Consider the following 19,412-nt stretch of genomic DNA (forward strand, 5'->3'; position numbering starts at 1 on the left):
CCAATGTAATCGCCTCCAAGTTAAAATCAGGAAAATCTTTGTGTAATGAAACCCATATGTCATAGTGAAAGGATGCAAAGCACTGGCAGAGTGGGCTGCTCTAGCAGGAGATTCTGTACCCAATCTTGTTAACCAGGACTGCTTTTGGTAATCCCTCATCTCCTCACTTGTAGGAAATCAATCTGTACTACTGAATCTTTTCAACCAGCAACCACAAAATTTACTGCGGAGAGGCAGCTTGGGGACAATTGTAGTAGAAAAGGAGCCCCGGGCAACAAGGCTAAATGCGGGATTGAGGGATTGAAGTTCTAAAGAGGAGATTATATTAAATCTTATTCTGCTCCCCTGTCAAGTAGAAATCTCCCCTTCTCCTTTCAGCCCCAGCCCTTCCTACCCACTACCTGTTATTGAGATCTGCTTGGCAGATCGTGCCAGGCAGCAAACTTAATTCATACAGTACAGCATTCTCTGTTCATTACAATAGGCTGATACCATTTTTCAATACATTTCTCTGCAAGAGTCTATTCAAGCACTCAACTTCCATTGTAACCAGTGCTGATAACATCTTAAAATGTTTTTTCTATGGTCTTCAGTATCATCTTCCTCCTCCCTAGTACGTGAGATTAATTTGTATCCAAGCTATTGCGATCATATCCACTGTTGATTTTTCTATTGTAGTAGACGCACAGCATAGGCAAGGTTGTAAATCGTGACTTGACGTGGAGATTCATGTTTCCGTTTCATGCTGCACAGCCTCTGTTGTGCCTGTTTGCTGGTATGATGAAACCTGCGCTCAAGCCCTCTCTTCACTTGAAGTCCGTGGTTTAAGCAACCATTTTAAAGAAAAAAATCCCTAAGGTTTTCACTACGGTTTTATCCAACCTTTTAATTAAAAAATCCACCTCTATCTACTATGCAACTGGCTTCTGCTGGTCCCTTGGGTAGTTGCTTAAGGCAGGTTTTACCATCTCTTAGACTGCAATCGTATTTAGAATGTGGGTGATGGTTTCTTCATTCACAAGCTCTTCCCTCACTCCAGCAACCTCCAAAAGGCCCCATTGGAAATGATATTCCCATTATTAAGAATTCATTTATCAGAAGCAATACTGAGCAGAGGAGTCAGTTTAATTAGAGGTTTTTCTGTACAAAACCCAAGCTCAAATCATACTCCAGTGCAGATTAAAGAGGAACAAAGGGGAAGGAATAGCCAAGACGTTTGAACACAGTACCATGTAACATGTATTTGGCCTGTGTTTACCACGAATACACTGAACTGTCGTTCTTGGGCGGATAAGAGAAGCGGCTGAAGCAGGGAAAACAAGATTGTTAATGTTTGTGGAAACTTGCCCTTAGTTTGGCTGTGATTTTTTTTGTGATATGAGGATGTTATTTCCTGGCCATTTTCATACATATACAAAGATGTAAGGTCTTTTCTTTCAGTTTGGCATCATATCTTTAAAAATAAAGCCCCGATGCAAGCCTGAGTATGTGAGGAGAAGAGGAATACAGAATAGCAGAAGGCTGTCTCCTGCTCCTAATGGGATTTTGTAGCAGCATGTGCGAGTTTGTTTCAGAAGTCAGAAATGAACAGATGTTGGTATAAATTACCTCTGTGTCTGATGTCTTGCAAATTAAAAGCGCGGTTGGCATCACTAAACAATTTCACCAGGTTGGGGGGGGAAGCGGGCGGTGATTATTGTAGCAGGTCGGTAAGAATCTTTAAGCTGCAGCAGAACAGGATAGCAAGGATAAAGGAATGAAGAATAAAATGAGAGGTCTGTGAATTAATCAGAAATGTTAACATCTCCGATGACAAGTGAACAGGAGGGCACGTGCTCTGGAGCAACCCCCAACCCACAGTAATTTCACTCAGCGCACAGAAGGAGTCTGTGCTCTCTGCCTGATTTATAGGGTGCAGCCCTCTTTGGGGGAACAGAATTGTCATGCATTCGTATATCTCCTATATGGGACTTGCACTCCGGAAAACTTTCCACTCTATCAACTACAGTTCAGCTTTGTGCTTTCTTGGTTAAGAGTGTTTTAAAACCATGCACTGTTGAAGGTGCAAGGCAGGGAGGTGTCAAAGAACTGGTGCTGAAAATCTACTGCTAGCTGAAATTTGTAAAAACTTGCTTTTTTATTTAATCATGTGCTTTGTGCGTAACAACTTAGTTCCTGACAAAATAACAATCCACTCTGCCCTTCTGCAGCACGTTCTGTCCATGTGTCACTTCGGCAGCGCTTAAAAGATACAAGCTCGCTTGCGGATGGGGAAGTACAGGTACAAAGGAGTACTTTTGTGGTGGTTCACGCTGTAAATCAGAAGCAGAGTTGGGAATGGATCCCAGATGATATAACTCACAGCTGGAGGCATGAACCAAGCGAATAATGCAGTGATCTGCTTGAATCTGCAGCCAGTCGGAAGCGTGTTTCACTCACGGCAGTGGACTTTGCAGCCTGTGAATATCAATATGTACCAGGCAGTTCATAATACCACTAATTGTTTTACAGGGATCTTGTTGATGACAGTACCTTGTGGTACGATTTTGGGTAGACAAATTAGAATGTAATAGTTCAAAGAAGAGGCTTTAAGGCACAAATTTTAACCTTTAGGTAAAGAATAACAAAATGTCTTTACCTGAGGGTACGTATTGAATATTTTAAGCTGAACATTTTTATTACATTTTAGTTCTGTTCTAACAGATAATCAGTAATGTCAAAAGAAAACCCAACATCAGCAACAAACCCACCTCCAGTTTTTATGCTAATTGTAATTTCTGTTGTTCCTCTCAGTAGAGAGGTCAGGAATTGAATGGATAAAACAGAAAATGAATTGCCGTCCCTTTCTAGAGTCTCTCTAGGCTAGGTGTGGGAAACATGCACGCTTTCATCAGTCCTGTGAATAAAAACCTCCATGTTTTGATGCCTGTCAGTCCAGCACAAAGCTTACACCTTTATTTAAAGGAAATGAAGGGAAGCACTGGTGGGAAGATTGTCTTTCTCCAGGACTCAGTTGCTAATCGTGTTGTCTTTGATGCATTATATTGTTATTGCAAGACAAAGATAGTATTAGGGCTGCTCTGCCAGCTTGTGAGCTTATGGCCTCACAAGTCAGAAGTGTCTCGTGTAGAAAAGTGGCTGTGTAAACCCTGCTGTAATACAGCTACCAGAGATTGATGGTGCCAAGAGTGAGAGAGAGACATATAAACCTTGCCTTGCTGTATTAAACATCGAAGGACTGACAATGCAGAGAGAGAGTGAAGACCAAAGCTCTATAAACTTTACTTTATTACACTATCCATAGATGAACTGCATTGAAGGAATATAAACCCCATTATATTACAGCATCCAGGGACTGACACTGCTGAGAGAGAGAAAATGCTGTCTAATTTCTGTTGAAGATCATAGCATCCAGGGACCAATAATCCTGAAATGGAGAAAGAGAGAGTTCCATAATCTCTGACGGATTATAACATCCAGGAACAATTGCTCTGAGACAGAGTGATGGAGATCTGGATTACACCGTTCAGAGATGGATAGTACAGAGGAAAAGAGATGCTGCAAGAGCATAACGCAGTAGGAATAGAAAGCATAGATTGTATGTAATGAGACAGCCTGTGGGAATTATTGCTGAGGTTAGAAGATTCCAGGCCCTGCCTGCATTTCTAGGATGTCAGGAATTCAAGCTGGAATGCAGTTTTATTTATTTTCCACTTAAAAAAAAAAAAAATAGTCCTTACTCACTATTGGTATATGCACAAATCTAAGTGAATTTCTTATCCTCTGGTTAAAATCTGTAAATTATACAATTGTTTGGGTTTCTTGGCTTTTTAAAAAATACTAATCTCTTTTTCCTCCCTTGTGATTTCAGCTAGAGAAATGACTCGAGGGAAATTCCTGAACATCCTAGAGAAACCCAAAAAGTAGCTGCTGCATCTGGAGTTCGGACAAAAATACCCCAACTAGATCATTTTACGTACTGCGGATCCAGATGAACCCCAGAACTTCTAAGAAGTACAAAGCTCTTGCTCTAGACCTTCAGAAGGAAACATCTCTTTTTGCTTCCACAGCTCATCTCTTTACAGGAGAGATGTATATTGCATACACAGGTCACAAGGACTGCAATTGGTTGCGTTGGAATTCGGACTTCATCTGACCATAAGATGTCCAATAGGAGGACTGAGCCCTGACGTGCTGTGGCAAAGTTACCTGTTTTCATCAGCTATTCAAAGTGAACAGCCATAGTGTCCTTATTCAATTGCTCTCAGGAGCAGCATCTGTTTGAAGCACACAGCAGATCTGACACTGGCCAGTGCACATCATGAGGCGTTGACCCTTTTGTGTGTCTTTTGTCTTAGATGCATTGATTTCCTATGCGCAACTTCTGTGCTGAAAGATTTGAGCAGAGTTTGGGGTGCGGATTGACCGATAGCACGGGTTCAGCAGGAGCATATGCTTTTAGCCTAGAAGTTGAGTGCAGTCTGTGCGTTAGATTCCAGTTACCCACTGCCTTCAGAGAAGCATGTCTGGTCCTCCGAGGAGGACCTCCAAACCTTCGGTGTACCAGGAGCTTCATCTCACCACTAAACGGTTCTCTGGTGCAATCAAGACTGACAGACCATAGGGAGTAAGAGGTATTACTGCATCATGAGGGAAGATATCCCTACAGAAACTTCGGCCAGTACGCAAAGAAACAGCTTCGTCAGTCCACTGCAATTCTCTGCTTTTTACAGAGCTAGAAACTGAAGAAAGTTATGAAGTTGAAAGGTGGTAATATTTTCAGTTAGCGCTCTAAGAAGGGGCAACAGGATTGTTAGCCACATTGCAAGGTTGGTCTGCTTATACAAAATCTTAACACTTCTGAAAATAATATTTTGTGGTATTTTTTATTCCTTATAAAACAGCAACCTCAAAATTTTCTTCCCCTACAAACCCACAATTTTTAAGAGAGAATTTTCTGTGACCCGGTCTCTTTCAGCACACAGTTTTGGGCTTTATTCATCTTACAGTTTAATGTCTTTTCCTTCTGTTAATGCACTTCTGCATGTTCACCCCTGAGAAGAGGTGAAGAGTGTGTTCAGACTTTTGTTTGAGAGGATAAGTTTTTTTCATTTCATCCTCTTTCCTTTTCCTAGAAAACAACATTTTAAGCATTAGTAAATGTGTTCTTTCTAGGCTACAACATAATATTGAAACATTCGATGAAGAGCAGGGCTTTTTCTCCATTTAGAAATGTTATTTTTAGCATGGAGACTTTTCAAAACTTGTCATTTCCCAGGCTGCAGTCACATGTGAGAGGAGAAATGACTTGGAAATAGGCTGTCCTTAGAGCAGTGCATTTTTCTGTCTTTGCAGAGAGAGGAGACTCTTTTCAGGTGCACGTGCAATAAAGAGGAGGAGATTTTTTAATTGAATAGACCTCTCTGAATTTTTACTAAAATGCTGGTGGCCTTTCGGTTTGTAGTCTGTGGTCTTGGCTATCACCGGTCAGAACTAGGCTTCTTTTGGACAGCTCCTGTTAACTGAGTTTAAGAATTAACAGCCACATCCCAGAAAGACCCCTGTACAAATACTGAATATTTAGGAATGCTAGGAGTCTGATTTTAAACTTAATGGGTTTATTTCTTCACAGTTTATGCAGGGCTGAGCTTAACAGGAACTCCATCCCTTGAGAACACAAGAGTTAAGACAGATGAATGTGAAGAGAAGCTAAAAGTGGTAATTCAGAGACAGAGAAAAAACCTGCTGGTGCAAACTGATGTTGATGTAGCTTTTAAGTATTAAATTATACATTTTTAATGCAATTTTAAGTTTGTATACTATATACATAATATATATACACATATATGACATAATGGTATACTTTGTCTATATCACCAATATGAGTTTGTGCATTTTATAGAGGTTTGTTGATCCAACACATTAAGAAATGGAGATCTGAAAGGAGGAGGAATATAGGAGAAGATATGAAAGCCTGGCATGGAAGTATATGTATATTTTCTGGTACATTCAGTAAGGAATTTCAAACTGTAGGTAGTTTTTAGTAACATACATGTGTTTAAAAAAAAAAGCAAACAAACAAAAAAAGCCTTTTACCATATGCAGTACTTATCTTCTATAGGGCAGCCAGTAACGTATGCTTTAGAATTGTGATATTTATTAGCTTTGTACTTGTCATCTGTAGAGATGAGTCAGTGATGTATTTTTTTATTGGTAATATTTATATGTATTTTTGCATGTTAGCCAGAGAATTGTAATCTGTCTGTTATTGCTTTGTGGTTTGATAGTAAACAAATGCAAAGCTCAGAGATTCATCTGGGTTTCCAGAATAGCCCTTGGAGATGCAAAAGCTTTTGCTTAGCCACCTAGGCAATACTCTTCCTCAGTCTTTTCTTCACATGTCTGCATGCCGCCACCTCAGGGTTTGGCCTGCGGATGCTCCATTCCCATCAGTAAATAAATATTTGGCAATATCCAAATAGTACTAAGGGAACTCTGTTTTTTTCCTTCAGTGATGTCCTTCCTAACATCCCTGCAGTATCTATCTGTACAAGAAAATCTGGGTGACTTTTTGTTGCTGATAACCTTCTGTATTTTGAAACAAAAAAAAAGTTCTGATAAATGATGGGAATGAAGAGTATAAGAAGATCAAGATTTGGTAATATTAATTGAGCTAATGCATTGCTTTATAAAATGTTTTCATGTGTTGGTATGTTAAATGTTACTGTGAGGCTCTTGGAAATAAACCCAGTATATATTTGGTTCCTTTTAAATGCCAGTGTTACATATATTCAGTTGTAAAGGCTGTTCACTTCAATCTTGGAGTATCAAATGCTTTGCTGTTTAATCCAACTGAGAAGAAATTCATGTTAGTTATAGTAATCATTATCAAAATAAAAATCTAGTTGCACTGGCAGTTGAAGAGCAGAGTATTCCATTTAACTCAGTGTTTTACCATTACAAAATTAACAGTTTTGGAACAATCCTATAACCACAGTTCTCAACTTTGCTTCCTATTTCCCTCAACAAGTCACCTGGAAATAACAGATTAGTGAAAACTGACTAATCCAAGTCGGAGGTAATGTTTGAACCTTATTCTGGTTTATCTTACTGATTTTTATGTTACATAAAAAGTGAGGTGCTATTACAAGTCAAATCACAAGCCCTTTTTATCTGTAATCTTCTCTTTGATTATAAACAGTTGTAGGCTCATGGGGAAGGATATAAACAAAAGGCTTACACAGAGTGATTTTGCTTTAGGGTAACTTACCCAGCATCCAACAATCTGTTTTAGTTGAATCTCATCCACAGTAGACTCTACCTTCCATAAATTTGTCTTAGTCCTAATTTGTCTGTACTTCTGTCCCCTAGAATGCCCCTGGACAGCAAGTTCCATAATTCAGTCATACAAAGAAAAGTTTAATAAAAAAAGGAGGGGGAGGGACAAGTCATTCTTTGTTTTAAACCTGCTTGCCTGACAATTCCATTTTGAACCTTCCATTTCTTTTATTGTCAGAAACAGTTGTTTGGTTTTTTCTTCTTTGCTGTCTGTGCACTGCTCATGATTTTTCAGCTCATGTTATGTTTTTGCTTGCATGGTTATGTTCACCTTCCTTATGTTCACACTGTTCAATTGTCTGTCTTCTATTACAGCCTATCTGAGATGGCATAATGAAAATTGCGGAGTATTCAGATTGTGAGCATACTGTGGAGGCGTGTAAGTCCTAATTACAGCTTATATTTTGTTCCCCCGCTGTTTTCTCCCACATCATCATGGGCTAAATCCTGTTTTGAGTATCTCTGAGAACAGGATCATCACTTAGATTTGCAGTCTGTGCATGCAGCTGATCTCATCCACTTCATCTTCACCCGCAGTAACTTGTCCTAGGCAACACTTTTTCCAAATCGTGACGAGAGTTATGCCAACCACTTCATGTCGAGGAAGCAATACTGGGTAATGCCATCATCAACCTATGCAGTATGTAAAAAAGATAAATTATATCTTTGTCATATGGTCTGAAATCCTGGCATTCTATCCTACCACAAGTTCAGTAATGTTGCATAAACATTTCTGTAATACATCTCAACTAATACCAATTTTTAGAGATACCCAATCAAAAGAAAAAGACAACTCTTAACAGGGAAATATGTCACATCTTTGAGTGAGCTATCTGAAGATGGCCTGCAAACTTGATATAACATGAAAATAATCTGTAGTCCTTAATGTGATACCGCCATTTTCATATACCATTCTGTACTGACACTTTTTAAAAAGTCATTAAATCATCAGTCTATAGAAGGAGAAGATAATTCATTGAAAGAAAGTTTCCCAGAGGATCCTCTCTGTATCTTCAGCCCAGGAAAATCACAGTTGGACAGAAATTTCCCATGGACCAACAAACTCTGAACTGAATCAACGTGATTAAAACAACAAATGCAAATGTTGTAAATGCATTTCTAAAATCACTATAGTAAAAATGTCCCACCACAGAAATATCAAAACCCGTGGTTCTACATGCACATCCCAGCATATACATCTGCCAGTGTGCCACATACTTCCAAAGATATTGTATGTGTGGTGCCAAATATGCATTGCCCTAATAAGACGTGAGCCTTGATATTTTTAAAAGTTAAGAAAAGGGAAAAAAAAGAGAGAAAAAGGAGAACACTGAAATGGAAAAGACTGGATCCTTTTGTTTTCATGTGATACTGTGACTCTTGGAATCGAAGGTATTCTAGGGATGTGTTATCTCTGCAAGCCAGTCCTTACATCAGTGCTTTGAGTTTCTTTCAGGAGGATGTGAAATGCAAAATCCTGAAGTCAATTGTGGCCAATCATATGAAATCCACGTAAAGGTATATAAAAGCTCGAGTACCAAGGAAGTATGGACTGATCCAGTTTCTAAAGACTGTAATTCACATTCTGCATAGAATATGTGCAATAATGCTATTGTAATTTAGATTGCGCTAGATTTTCAGCACAGTGGGATCTCTTCACATTTTGACTTCATCATCCACTAAAACTGCCGATTTTTAGACTTGACCTTTTCCGTCACGTCCCTTTGAGCAGAATGACTGACTCCAGGCAGCTGATGCGTGTACAGAATAGGCGTTTTCTTGTTGGGTTTGTGTGGTTGACCTCTGGCTTGCCTGCTGATTCCTATAATACAGATCAGTGACCAGTGAAGCCAGAACGCTCCCTGCCTGTCTCTGTTACAGACACCTCAGTAAGGAACAGAAAAGAGGAAGAGGGCTGAGCTTGAAAGCCCTTACTTAATTGCTAGTAGAAAAAATGGGTAATAAGAATGACCTTGCACCTTATTTATTGACCAGATCTCTGGGGGGACAAAGTACTTGACTTGGTTCTGTATCACTTGAAAGGCTGGCTCTGTGGCCAATAGCTGATGAGTAGGCGTAATAATATAGGGTAATTAGATTTTGTGCTTGGAGGCACTTGGATGCCAGGGAAGATTCCCCTCCCAAAAATACCGTGCACGTCTAACAACTTTCCTCATAATCATATAATTTTAAAGCTAATTCTGAAGCATCAGAAATTGGCCATTTGCCATCTTCCACTTCCTACAATAGCCCAAAACGCAGCAGGTTATGTACGAAAAGGCAGGAAGAGGGCTCATCAGCTATGTGAGAGTGAGGGACAAGAGACCAGCAGAGTGACCCAAGTGGGCATGGATACTCAGGCTGCCTCCTTCCGTGGCCTTTATTTTGTTTTCCTCTCCCTGTATTAAATTTATTAGTTATAGCTAGTTTTAATTGATTTATTTATACATATGTACATTGATTATCCTAACTTGCTTCTGAAGGTAATCACCGGTGCCTGTCTTTCTCTTGTACTCTGCATGGATCAGTTTGTCACCCTCTCTTAAGTTTCTCCCCCTGGTTAGCACACCGAAGCCGAATAGCACATGTAAAACGGGGACGAAGCACTTCTGGGGAGGCCTGTTGGCCTGATTTGCAGGAGGGATCAGTTTGTAATCAGCTGCAGAGGAGGCAAAGGGATCTGCAGGCCCTGAGTACCCTTAATGGGATCAGCTGAGATATTTTGCTCAAAATGAACTTGTCATCAAAAATTAGGGAAAATGTTTTGCTGAAAAATATTTGGTTGATGATGGTTTCTCAAGAAAGTGTTGGATTCAAAGTTAGAGGGAGTATATGTCTTTCTTTGCCTTGTTTTGATCAGGGAGTTTGAGCTGGGGTCTCCTACCCACCTCACAGCTTCTGGAAGTTCTCGTGTTTTTAATCATTTTGTGGGCATCTTTAGAAACCTGTCCTGTGAGACCCAGCACGTGTTCCTTTCCATGGGAACCGACAGGGTTTCGTTTACACCCGTGCTCCTTCCCAGCCTGAACTCTGAAGCAGACCCACAGCATGGCTTCACTGGAGAAGAGCCCATGCCAGGTGCTGCATTTCTCTAAGGGTAGCCCCCAGCAAGCCTTAGCAGAGACTTAAGGCAAATCTTCGCAATCATATGTTTGGCTTGGATGGTACATTTCTGCGTGGAAGCGCAGGTACCTGGGTACTACTGGAGACAAGAAAGGAGAAGGCAGGCCAGAGGGTTGAACTCGGGGTTCCACCACACAGGTGGACGGTGGCAATGGAGAGAGGGTAGAGAAGGTCCATGTCCCCAGCAACAGGTGGCTGCTGCCCAGCCACCGGCCCCATGCCGTGTAGCTGGGCCCCTGAGCCTGGGCTGCTTTTCTGGCTGTTTCTCCCCGTCCCCCTTCTCCTCCCGGTGCCCGAGAGGCGGCTCCCCGTCCGTCTGCGGCACAGGGAGCGCTGGCTGCCGCTCGTTAGAAGAATTCCCCCAAGTCAGACCTATGGTACAAGCCGTGTGAAGCGGAAGACAATTAGGGGCTTATTAGTGTCCTGGGGAGACGTGTAACTTGTGTTGCTGGGACTTACCAAAACAGCGAGAGTCTTACCGGCAAGCTCCAGCCGAGAAAAGACTGAGGGATTGTCTCACCTAATTACGGGGAATGGGCCTCTTTGTGTTTGTGATTCGGTACGGTTGTCCGATCGCTTTTCTCTGGCTGCTGGCTCAGGCCGAGCTGGAAGTGTGCTAATTAGAAGAGAAATGGACGTAGTGATCCTGTCAGCTCTCGTTACCGGCGCGGACAAAGCCGAATATTATTCTGAGGCAGTGTTTTGTGAGTGTCCCCCTTCCAGCTCTCATTAAGGGTAAGGTTGGTGGACAGGGAGGGGACTCGACCACATGGGTTGGCTAATGGAGCACAGTTACCGTTACTGTGCTAATTAACGGGCTCAGGAGGCAAATGTTTCTCCAACCAGTGGTCCCAGCAGCTGCACCTGGTGCTTCCAAAACCCAACCATCTTGCTGGGCAAGCCAGGCAAACGCTGTGTGTATGAGGGGAACAGGGTTTACATATGATGCGTCCATCAGCCATCCAAAAGTGCAGAAGACCCATTAAAATGGTCAATAGAGAGAGGGAAAGGGCATAGCACTGCAGCAGCAGCAGGTCGAGCTCCAGCAATCCCTTCTCCCCAGTGCCTCTTCACATAGAGCGCAAAGTGTCATCTTCTGCCCTGCAGGGGTGGAAAGTGGGCAGCAGGGAGAGACCTGAGGAATCGCCAGGGCCTCCAGGTGCCGTCAAGAAATCTATCTCCTCTGAGTTGTAGTGATCATCACAGGTCCTGGTGTGGCCAGGAAGGGGAAAGCTGGAAAGACGAGAGGTGACATGGAGGTGAATCAGACTGTCCCTCTACGCTGATGGGGACGCTTGTGGTCTGAGGTGAGAAGCAAGATGTACGTATGTATCGGGATGTTTCTTTTGTCCCATCTAGGCAAAATTGAAATGATTCACATAGATGAAGGCAGGTGAAGATGATGACCAAAGGAGCCATAGGAAACGCTACAAAATAATTTGTGCACTTTCATGCCATTAGCCTAAACCGGCTACAGTGAGAGTAGAGAGAGTGATGGGAGTGATGGGAGGCAAAACAGGAGCCAGAGCAGGTCCCTAGTGTCACGGTGGCTGAGATAGCCTCAGCAGAAGGGAAGAACAGTGGGTGCTGAGGAGGGTCAGTGGAAGTGAGCAGTTTTATTTACTTGTCACACAGATTTTCATTTTAATGCACAGGTGTTTTTGTAAAGGAACGTAGTAACTTGCAGAAGCAATTGCTGGTTGATGTTTCCAAAGTTATGGGAATGTATTAGTGATTAAGTCTGATTTGGATGTTATGGTCCTTCTAAAGGTCCTTAATTAATCAGTGTCTTTGGGCTAGATGTAGTAAAACATATAATTCTGTCTTAAACCTTTCAATTTGCTTTCTCTGTTTTAACAATGTGCTGATTCCATGCACTCATGCGTGCTTGGGTACTGTTTTCAGACATATTTGGTCAAGTGTTGAAGTTACAAGAGGTTCCTTCCCTCTTTTGTTTCTTGGGTTGTTTGTCCCTGATGGTGAAGCTGTTCCAGCAAGAGGGTTAGCTGTGTCTTTCCAAGGCTCCAGCAACTGTCTCCTGTCATCTTGGGTGGAGCTTGAACTCTGCTCTGTGCTTGTACCTCCTTATTTTTCTGTCTCCGATAGCTGTGAACCCAGCCAGGACCCTTTCCCCATGGCAGCGTGTATACCATGTGCTAGCCCTGCAGTCCTGCAGAGCTGTAAAAGCCTTTCCCTTTTAACTGGGGTTCATTTCCCACTGGCTGCTGTGATGGCTTGAATCTTAGGAGTCTGGATGCAGGGACTGATCTCCAAAGAGGGCTTGAGAAGTAAGTATCTTCCCTGCAAAGAGGTTTATTCTAGAAGGAGGAGATATGTAATCCTCTTACTAAAACCCAGAGAGGAAAGGCGAAAAGCTTTATTGCTCCTGCCTTACACCAGTGAGCTGGCAGCTTTTGTGCTGCCTCATGAATAGAAAGAGGCAGAGAGAGAAACATCTGAATGCAATTGCTCCACCTGACCTGAGGCTCTCTGGTGGATGCTCAGTGAAACCCACATCACCACTGCTTTCAAGTGTCCCACCAGAACAGGTCCGTAGCACCAGTTTCTGAAGAGGAAAAACTACTGTTACTGCCTGTTACACCGAGTGGCCACTTGCCTTGCCTTCCAGATGCTTCAGTCTTGGTCTAAGGAGGAGTCCCAAATCAATGGCAGAAAACTACATACCATCATACTCACCTCCATTTTCATGCTCGGGAGCCAAGTGACCTCCTGGAGTAAGGGCTGGTGACACTTCCCATGGCAAGCCTCCCTTGAGAGACTGGACCTCACTGGCAGACACCAGGAGAAAAGTCTCCAAGAAGACACATTGCTGGTTTTCCCACTTTATCTCAGTTTCTTTGCCCAAGGAAGTATTAGGGTCCTTGCTTGTTACACCTCTGTTTTACTGGCCTGTCATCTTGCTGTATTAATATCATGCCAAATTTCTGACTTCCAAATGCAGATAAGGATCAACTGAGTATAAAAAAGTGTTGGTTCTATGTCCTTGTGAAGAGAACGTTCTGGTGAAGAAGAAGATCCTTCATAAAAATCAGCAGCACTTGAGAATATTGTGAAGACAGGTGAAAAATATGCAGCTGGAGGGAAAGGGTGCGATGGCTTCTTGTGTCCTTCACTAAGACCTTCTGGCATTCACGTACCACTTACTAATTGTATGGTACCTGGCCTGTGGGTTGGAGTGGTGTTTGCAGGACATCTCTTCGGCAGTTTGAGTTATCAGTTGCGTTACAGTAGTCATTTAAGGCACAGTGACCTCAGCAAGTATCAAAACTTTATTGTGCTGTGAATCACAGAAACACATAATTAGGTGAAGGTCTCTGTCCTTGAGAGCTTATGAACAGATGAAGCAGTAAAAGAGTAGGAGGAGAGAAGAAGACACCAAGATGTACAGAGACTCCTTAGAGGTTATCCGGCAAACACAGTTCAAACCCTGTAACTTCTGAGCCACAGTCCAGTGGCCCTTCCACTGCTTGCCGTCTGCCTTGTTGTTTCATTAAATAGATGTGGCTTTAAAATAAATAAATAAATAAAAATGCAAACGCCTAAGCAACTGACAGGCATTAGCAATTTAAATAATAATAAATTACAGTGCAATACCAGACATTTTAATCTTTTTTTAAAGACCTGTAAGAACTATTCAGAGAATTAAATTTTTTTAAAAGTCATTTTAATGCAGTGTTAAAGATTGAGAATTAAAAAACAGAACACTAAAAATGAAGGTCTCTCACAGTGCTATTAGCTGCCATAGAGTGCACAGTGTACACACGCATTTAGGAGAGCTATGAGCATTACAGAGATCCTAATAATAATTAGAACATCTTCACTGATGCAGAACACTTATTCTGACCTTCCCGAGCCTCTCACACTCATTCAGAGAGGGTGTAAGTGCTACTTTCCAGATTTCATGGAATTCTACACTTGCTCAGTCCAAATGTTTGCCGACAGACCAGGGCAGGAAAAATGTAATTTTCCTAATTCTGTCATGTTGAAATCCTTGCTCTTGCTCTGATGCTCTGTGGGTCTGATCCTGCCTTAACAGAGAACATTATTAAAATGATCACTGCAGCTCTCTAGGGAGCTTAAAACTATTTGCTCTAGCAAAAGAGAGATCACTTCTCTCATTCACTTTAATAGTTTGGAAAGGGAGGAACTTGCTGCAACAAATATTAGTGTACCCCATTAGTGTAATGCTTCCGGGTAAGGTTTACAGGAGTTTCACTAGCAAGTATCAAAATATGATTAGCAAGCTATTTTGGTGGGAGAGGACTGTGGAAATGGAGTGATATGGAAGACTGAAAGAAAAATACAGGGAAGTGAGAAGAATTTAAGATAGGGACTTAAAAACAGAGGAGGGGAGACCAAGAGAGGTAAGAAAGCACAGTTGGGAAGACAGCAAGGCATGGGCAGGACGTTGGGGAGAATGCAAACGAGCGAAGGCGGCAGACTGTTACAAATGCAGTTTAAGAAGAAAAAGAGTGAAAAAAGCAAAACAGAAGGGGAGCAAATAGGAATAGATAGTGGTTTTCAGCAAGAAGGAGGTCAGAGAAAAGCAGAATTTTCATGAGCAGTGGAACCAGACAGGGAAGCATGGTTTTCCTTGTGGATGTGTCTCTCAAGATTGCATCATGTGTGGATTCTCTGATGCCTAACAGAGGGTACGCTCACACTTCAGTGGGGGCAGTCATTGGATTTCTTTCTTTTGTCAGCCAATAAATGTAACAAAACGTACAGAAACGTATTACCTACCCTCCACAAAGTTGTCTGAAATTGGCCTACAGGTTCCAAAGTCATTGGGACACCCACGTACAGAAACGTATTACCTACCCTCCACAAAGTTGTCTGAAATTGGCCTACAGGTTCCAAAGTCATTGGGACACCCACGTACACCTGTGGATGGGTGGTAAGATAAGATGCTGAACAGCTGAAATTGCAAATGGACTGAGTGAGTGACAGAGCAGGGGAAAACATTAGGAAAATGGGGATTTATGTCTGCTATTAATGCATTTAATTTGCTTTACTGCCATTTTCTTTCCTGGTTTTACATTTAAAAAAATAAAATGAACGAGGTCTCTTCTCCCTAGTAACAAGTGATAGGACAAGAGGAAATGGCCTCAAGCTGCGCCAGGGGAGGTTTAGGCTGGATATTAGGAAAAACTTCTTCACTGAAAGGGTGGTCAGGCACAGGCACAGGCTGCCCAGGGAAGTGGTTGAGTCTCCATCCCTGGAGGTATTTAAAAGAAGGGTAGATGTGGTGCTTAGGGACATGGTTTAGTGGTGGACTTGGCAGTGATAGGTTAATGGTTGGACTCGATAATCTTAAGGGTCTTTTCCAACCTTAATGATTCTATGATTCTATGATTTTATGATTCTAAAGCCCTCCTCCCAAATCAGGCTGACTTCCCTGTGAGTGTCTGCACTGGTTGTTTCTGGGGAGAAAGATCTCTTACTGCAGTTTTGTCTCCAGCATGCGATAGGAGAGACTCCAGGGGCTCCCCTACCAGCTACACCACCAAAACCTGCCTGGGACCTCGTTGAGAGCATATGTGGGAACAGATACTGCAAAAGCCTTCTGGTCTTTCCGTACTGGGATGAATTGCAGCTCTATTATTCAGACACTCCAGCTATTTTTCTGCTGTCCTTCGCTGCAAATTCCTATCATCTTGTTGGTTTCTGCTGCCATGATTCTCATCTGGTGTTTTCTAGGGACTTCCTCATGACTGAATACTGTGGTTTGGATAATACTTGAATTTTTACTGGGATCCCATTTTATTTTCAGCTGGTCTATCCCATGTGTCCTTCTGTGTTTCACTCTCTTAACAAAAATTCCTGATTTCCAGGCAGAAGGTGTCATGTCAAGAGGTGTTAAATAGGACAGAACTGACTGCTGATCTCTGGGAGGGAGGGAGACCTCTCCCTCCAACACAGTACCTTTTTATGCATCATTATCCTTTATTTGTGGGTCTCCAGCCAATTTTTCATTCCATGTGGTGGTGTAGCCAAGCCAATTTGAATTAATTTTGAGTAGGATTTATGTATCAAATCTTTACTAAAATCCAAATTATCAAATCCATCGTGTTCCCTTCATCCACTAATTTTATAATTCTATTAAAAAAAAGCAATCAGGTTTCTCCAGCACAATTTCTTCTTTGTAAATGCCTAGTGCTGATACTTGTTTTCTTATCCCTAGGTGGTTAGTGATTTTTTTTCCCCATTTTTTTTATTCTATTATTTTACTGGCAATGGATATTCCTGAGAACTCTAAATTTGCCCTTTTTGTTTTTTTATGATCAATGGCACAATTCCTTTTCTCTAATCCCTAGGCAGCTTCCTAGTTTTTGTAACTCAACAAAATTCTTGTCCGTGGTAAAAAAAGTAGTATGTTTGTCATTTTTCTTGTAGCGGATGGATAGATGTCTTCTTGTCACAAGCCCCCATCCTAAAAACTTGAATGTGCAGGCAGAGTGCTATATATTCGATGAGCCAAATGTGCTGTCAGTGAAACAAATGCGTGGAAATCATTAACTTCTTAAGTGAATCCAGTCAGGCTTTTTGCCTGGTAATATCCATTCTGGGCAATTGTTATTGCCTACTGAAGAAGTATCGGGAGGGTATTTGTACATGTTTTTTATTATAATGTTCATAAATGTCTTTTAAACTAAAATGAAATAAAAATAGCATCCAAATAAGCTATGTACATATTTATATACATATGTAAGCTATAGGTATTATTGAGGCAAGCTAACAGAAAGAACACTATCTTATCAGATCAGTACATTAATTTAGTCTCAGCATTGGATTGGAGATCAGTCATCAAACTAATGCCAAAATAATCAACCTCTATAAATTCTGAGGAGCTGTCCTGCTAAATTGGTTATAAATCCCGGCTCGGAGTTATACCAAAGTAAACAGAATCTGTACTTTGAAGGGGTGAGTATCTGATGTCTTTTAATGTCTAGCACCTACACAACTTCAAAATACTTCTCAAGTTGGGAGAAGGTGTGGATAGATAGTCTGAATCGGCTGTCCCCATACTCCTTTCCTCAGACTCACTTCTCCAGATCTGCAGGAGGTACTGTCCCACATTTACCAAAGTGCCCCCTTCACTCTGGACTTGCGGTCCTCACTTGGATGTACAGAGAGGTGAATCCTAGGAAGGAGAAACTCGCTTGGTGGTTTACTCGTTCCAAGGTAACCAACCGCTCTCAGGGACTCCAGGAGACTAGTCCTGCCGGTGACTTGCTGATCTAAAAAGAAAGGTTTCCTTCTCTTTGATTCTTGTGGTTCACACTGTCTTGCAGCACCTTCAAATTAGATATGAGGTCCCCCTTGGGACCCTTCAGTTTAATTCAAACAAGTTTGCAACAGGTCAGCACTGCTGCTCATGAACATAAAGAGTCTCATGTAAGCTAAGCGTTCAGAAATATTCTTTATTTTCTACAGGATGGAACCTGATGGGTTTTGGTTCTCCTCTCACGCCAAAATGTTAAAATGCAGGACAGATAAGGATAAGGTGGTTTGGTTTTATTTGGGTCAAATGTGTTGAAAAATTCTAGCATTTTATGGCAAATTTAATATAAAATTCCTACAGAAATAATGGGAAAAATACTAGCACAAAGGTCAGTCATTCAACATTTATTTATCAGCAAAATAAAAATATATTTGGTCTAATGGTAAATTTCACAATTGCTATTTCTTCTGCTAACCTAAAATGAGATAAATGTTCTTATGCATTTGGGTTGGAAGTGTAGAATTTTGATCCCGAGGTCACATTTAAGCTTAAAATACGGGCTGGTTTGCTGGTGGTTGAGAGCTGTCGCAGGCAGCATCTGAAAAATATCTTCTTTGAACTTCAGAACTGGGAAGTTGACCTGGTTGGAGTAACCATGGGCTAAGGATATTTGTGGCAGTTTTTGAAGCTGTTTACCAGGATCTTCACCTAAAATTCAGTGATGCCACTACCAGTCTTCTCATTGATCTGGAAGAGTTGTCATTCCAGCCTCTGCAGAGTAGGTGCCAACATACGCATGTACAAGCATGGGCATATATACACATATAGTGGTTATGACCTGGATTTTAAAGCAACATTTCATCAAGCTGCTGTTGTTGGCATCACAGCCTTGTGTTAATTCACACAGACCCTGTATATCTGGAAAAAAATTACTTCTGGAGCCAGACTCAATAGACAGACCTTATTTTTGGTGGCCACTCCCTCCATATGTTACAGAAGAAATTACCTTAGGTAAGAAAAAGAGCTGGAAGTATCTCAGAAAACTCAGACCTAAGAAACCTTCCCTCCAGACATTCACACTCCTCGGGCTCAGAGTCGTCCTCCTGGCCTGTTGTATTATCTCATGCCACAGAGGTACCCAAATTAAATGAAGACAGCAGGTTGCTTTTTTAAAAGTCAGCGATTACAGAGAGTGGTGTGAATAGGTTCAGACACAGCTACAGCTGCAAATGCAGTTATGAGGTAGGCACCTGTGGCTGGACACGTGGTCCAGGGATGTTAGTGCTGAACAACGCCTCATATCTGCCAAATCAGAGAAGAACAGGTGAAGATTCAAGAATATCTTGGTATTTTAGATCAAACACTCTTCCTCCTGAAACGGCCTGAGCTATGTCCAAAGAGGAAAGCAATGGAAAGGGTATCCCAGAAAGAACAAGCCATGTCACCAGTCCGTATGTGAGCACAGTTCTCATCTGGGCAATACAAATGGCTGCTTCACATGATGGCTGATGCAGCATTTTACCCTGGCAGGGGCATCAGCAGCTGCATCCTTGCAACTGCTTAGGTAATGATCAGAAGCAGGAATATCTTACCCTCTTCCTTGAAATCTGCAGACTTTCTAAAACACTCCAACCTGCCGGAAGTCCAGATGGCTTTTCAAAAATGGTAGAGTTGCCTTCCATGGACAAATGATTTGAGGAGACCT

The 19,412-nt window shown here is 41.8% G+C and overlaps 1 protein-coding gene across 9 annotated transcripts in view; it reads left to right on the top strand.

Moving 5' to 3' along the window:
• The window catches only part of LIN52 (lin-52 DREAM MuvB core complex component), a 68,977-nt gene that overhangs the window by 42,194 nt on the left and 7,371 nt on the right, over positions 1-19,412 (top strand). For 2 of the 9 annotated variants that reach the window (XM_087747274.1, XM_087747279.1), the window contains 2 exons: positions 2,211-2,281; positions 3,872-5,774. The exons of 1 other annotated variant lie outside the window; for it this stretch is intronic. In XM_087747274.1, coding sequence (XP_087603400.1) covers positions 2,211-2,281; positions 3,872-3,883 — 83 coding nt within the window. In that variant the 3' untranslated portion in view covers positions 3,884-5,774. Of the gene's footprint in view, positions 1-2,210; positions 2,282-3,871; positions 6,911-7,653; positions 19,272-19,412 lie in introns of those variants that run through there. 6 more of the 9 variants (XR_015702241.1, XM_087747280.1, XM_087747282.1 and 3 more) reach the window with 5 other exon arrangements.

This window comes from Nipponia nippon, unplaced genomic scaffold, assembly GCF_047370975.1.
Source record: "Nipponia nippon isolate SJK-2023a ecotype South Korea unplaced genomic scaffold, ASM4737097v1 scaffold_11, whole genome shotgun sequence".
Lineage (NCBI taxonomy): Eukaryota > Metazoa > Chordata > Aves > Pelecaniformes > Threskiornithidae > Nipponia > Nipponia nippon.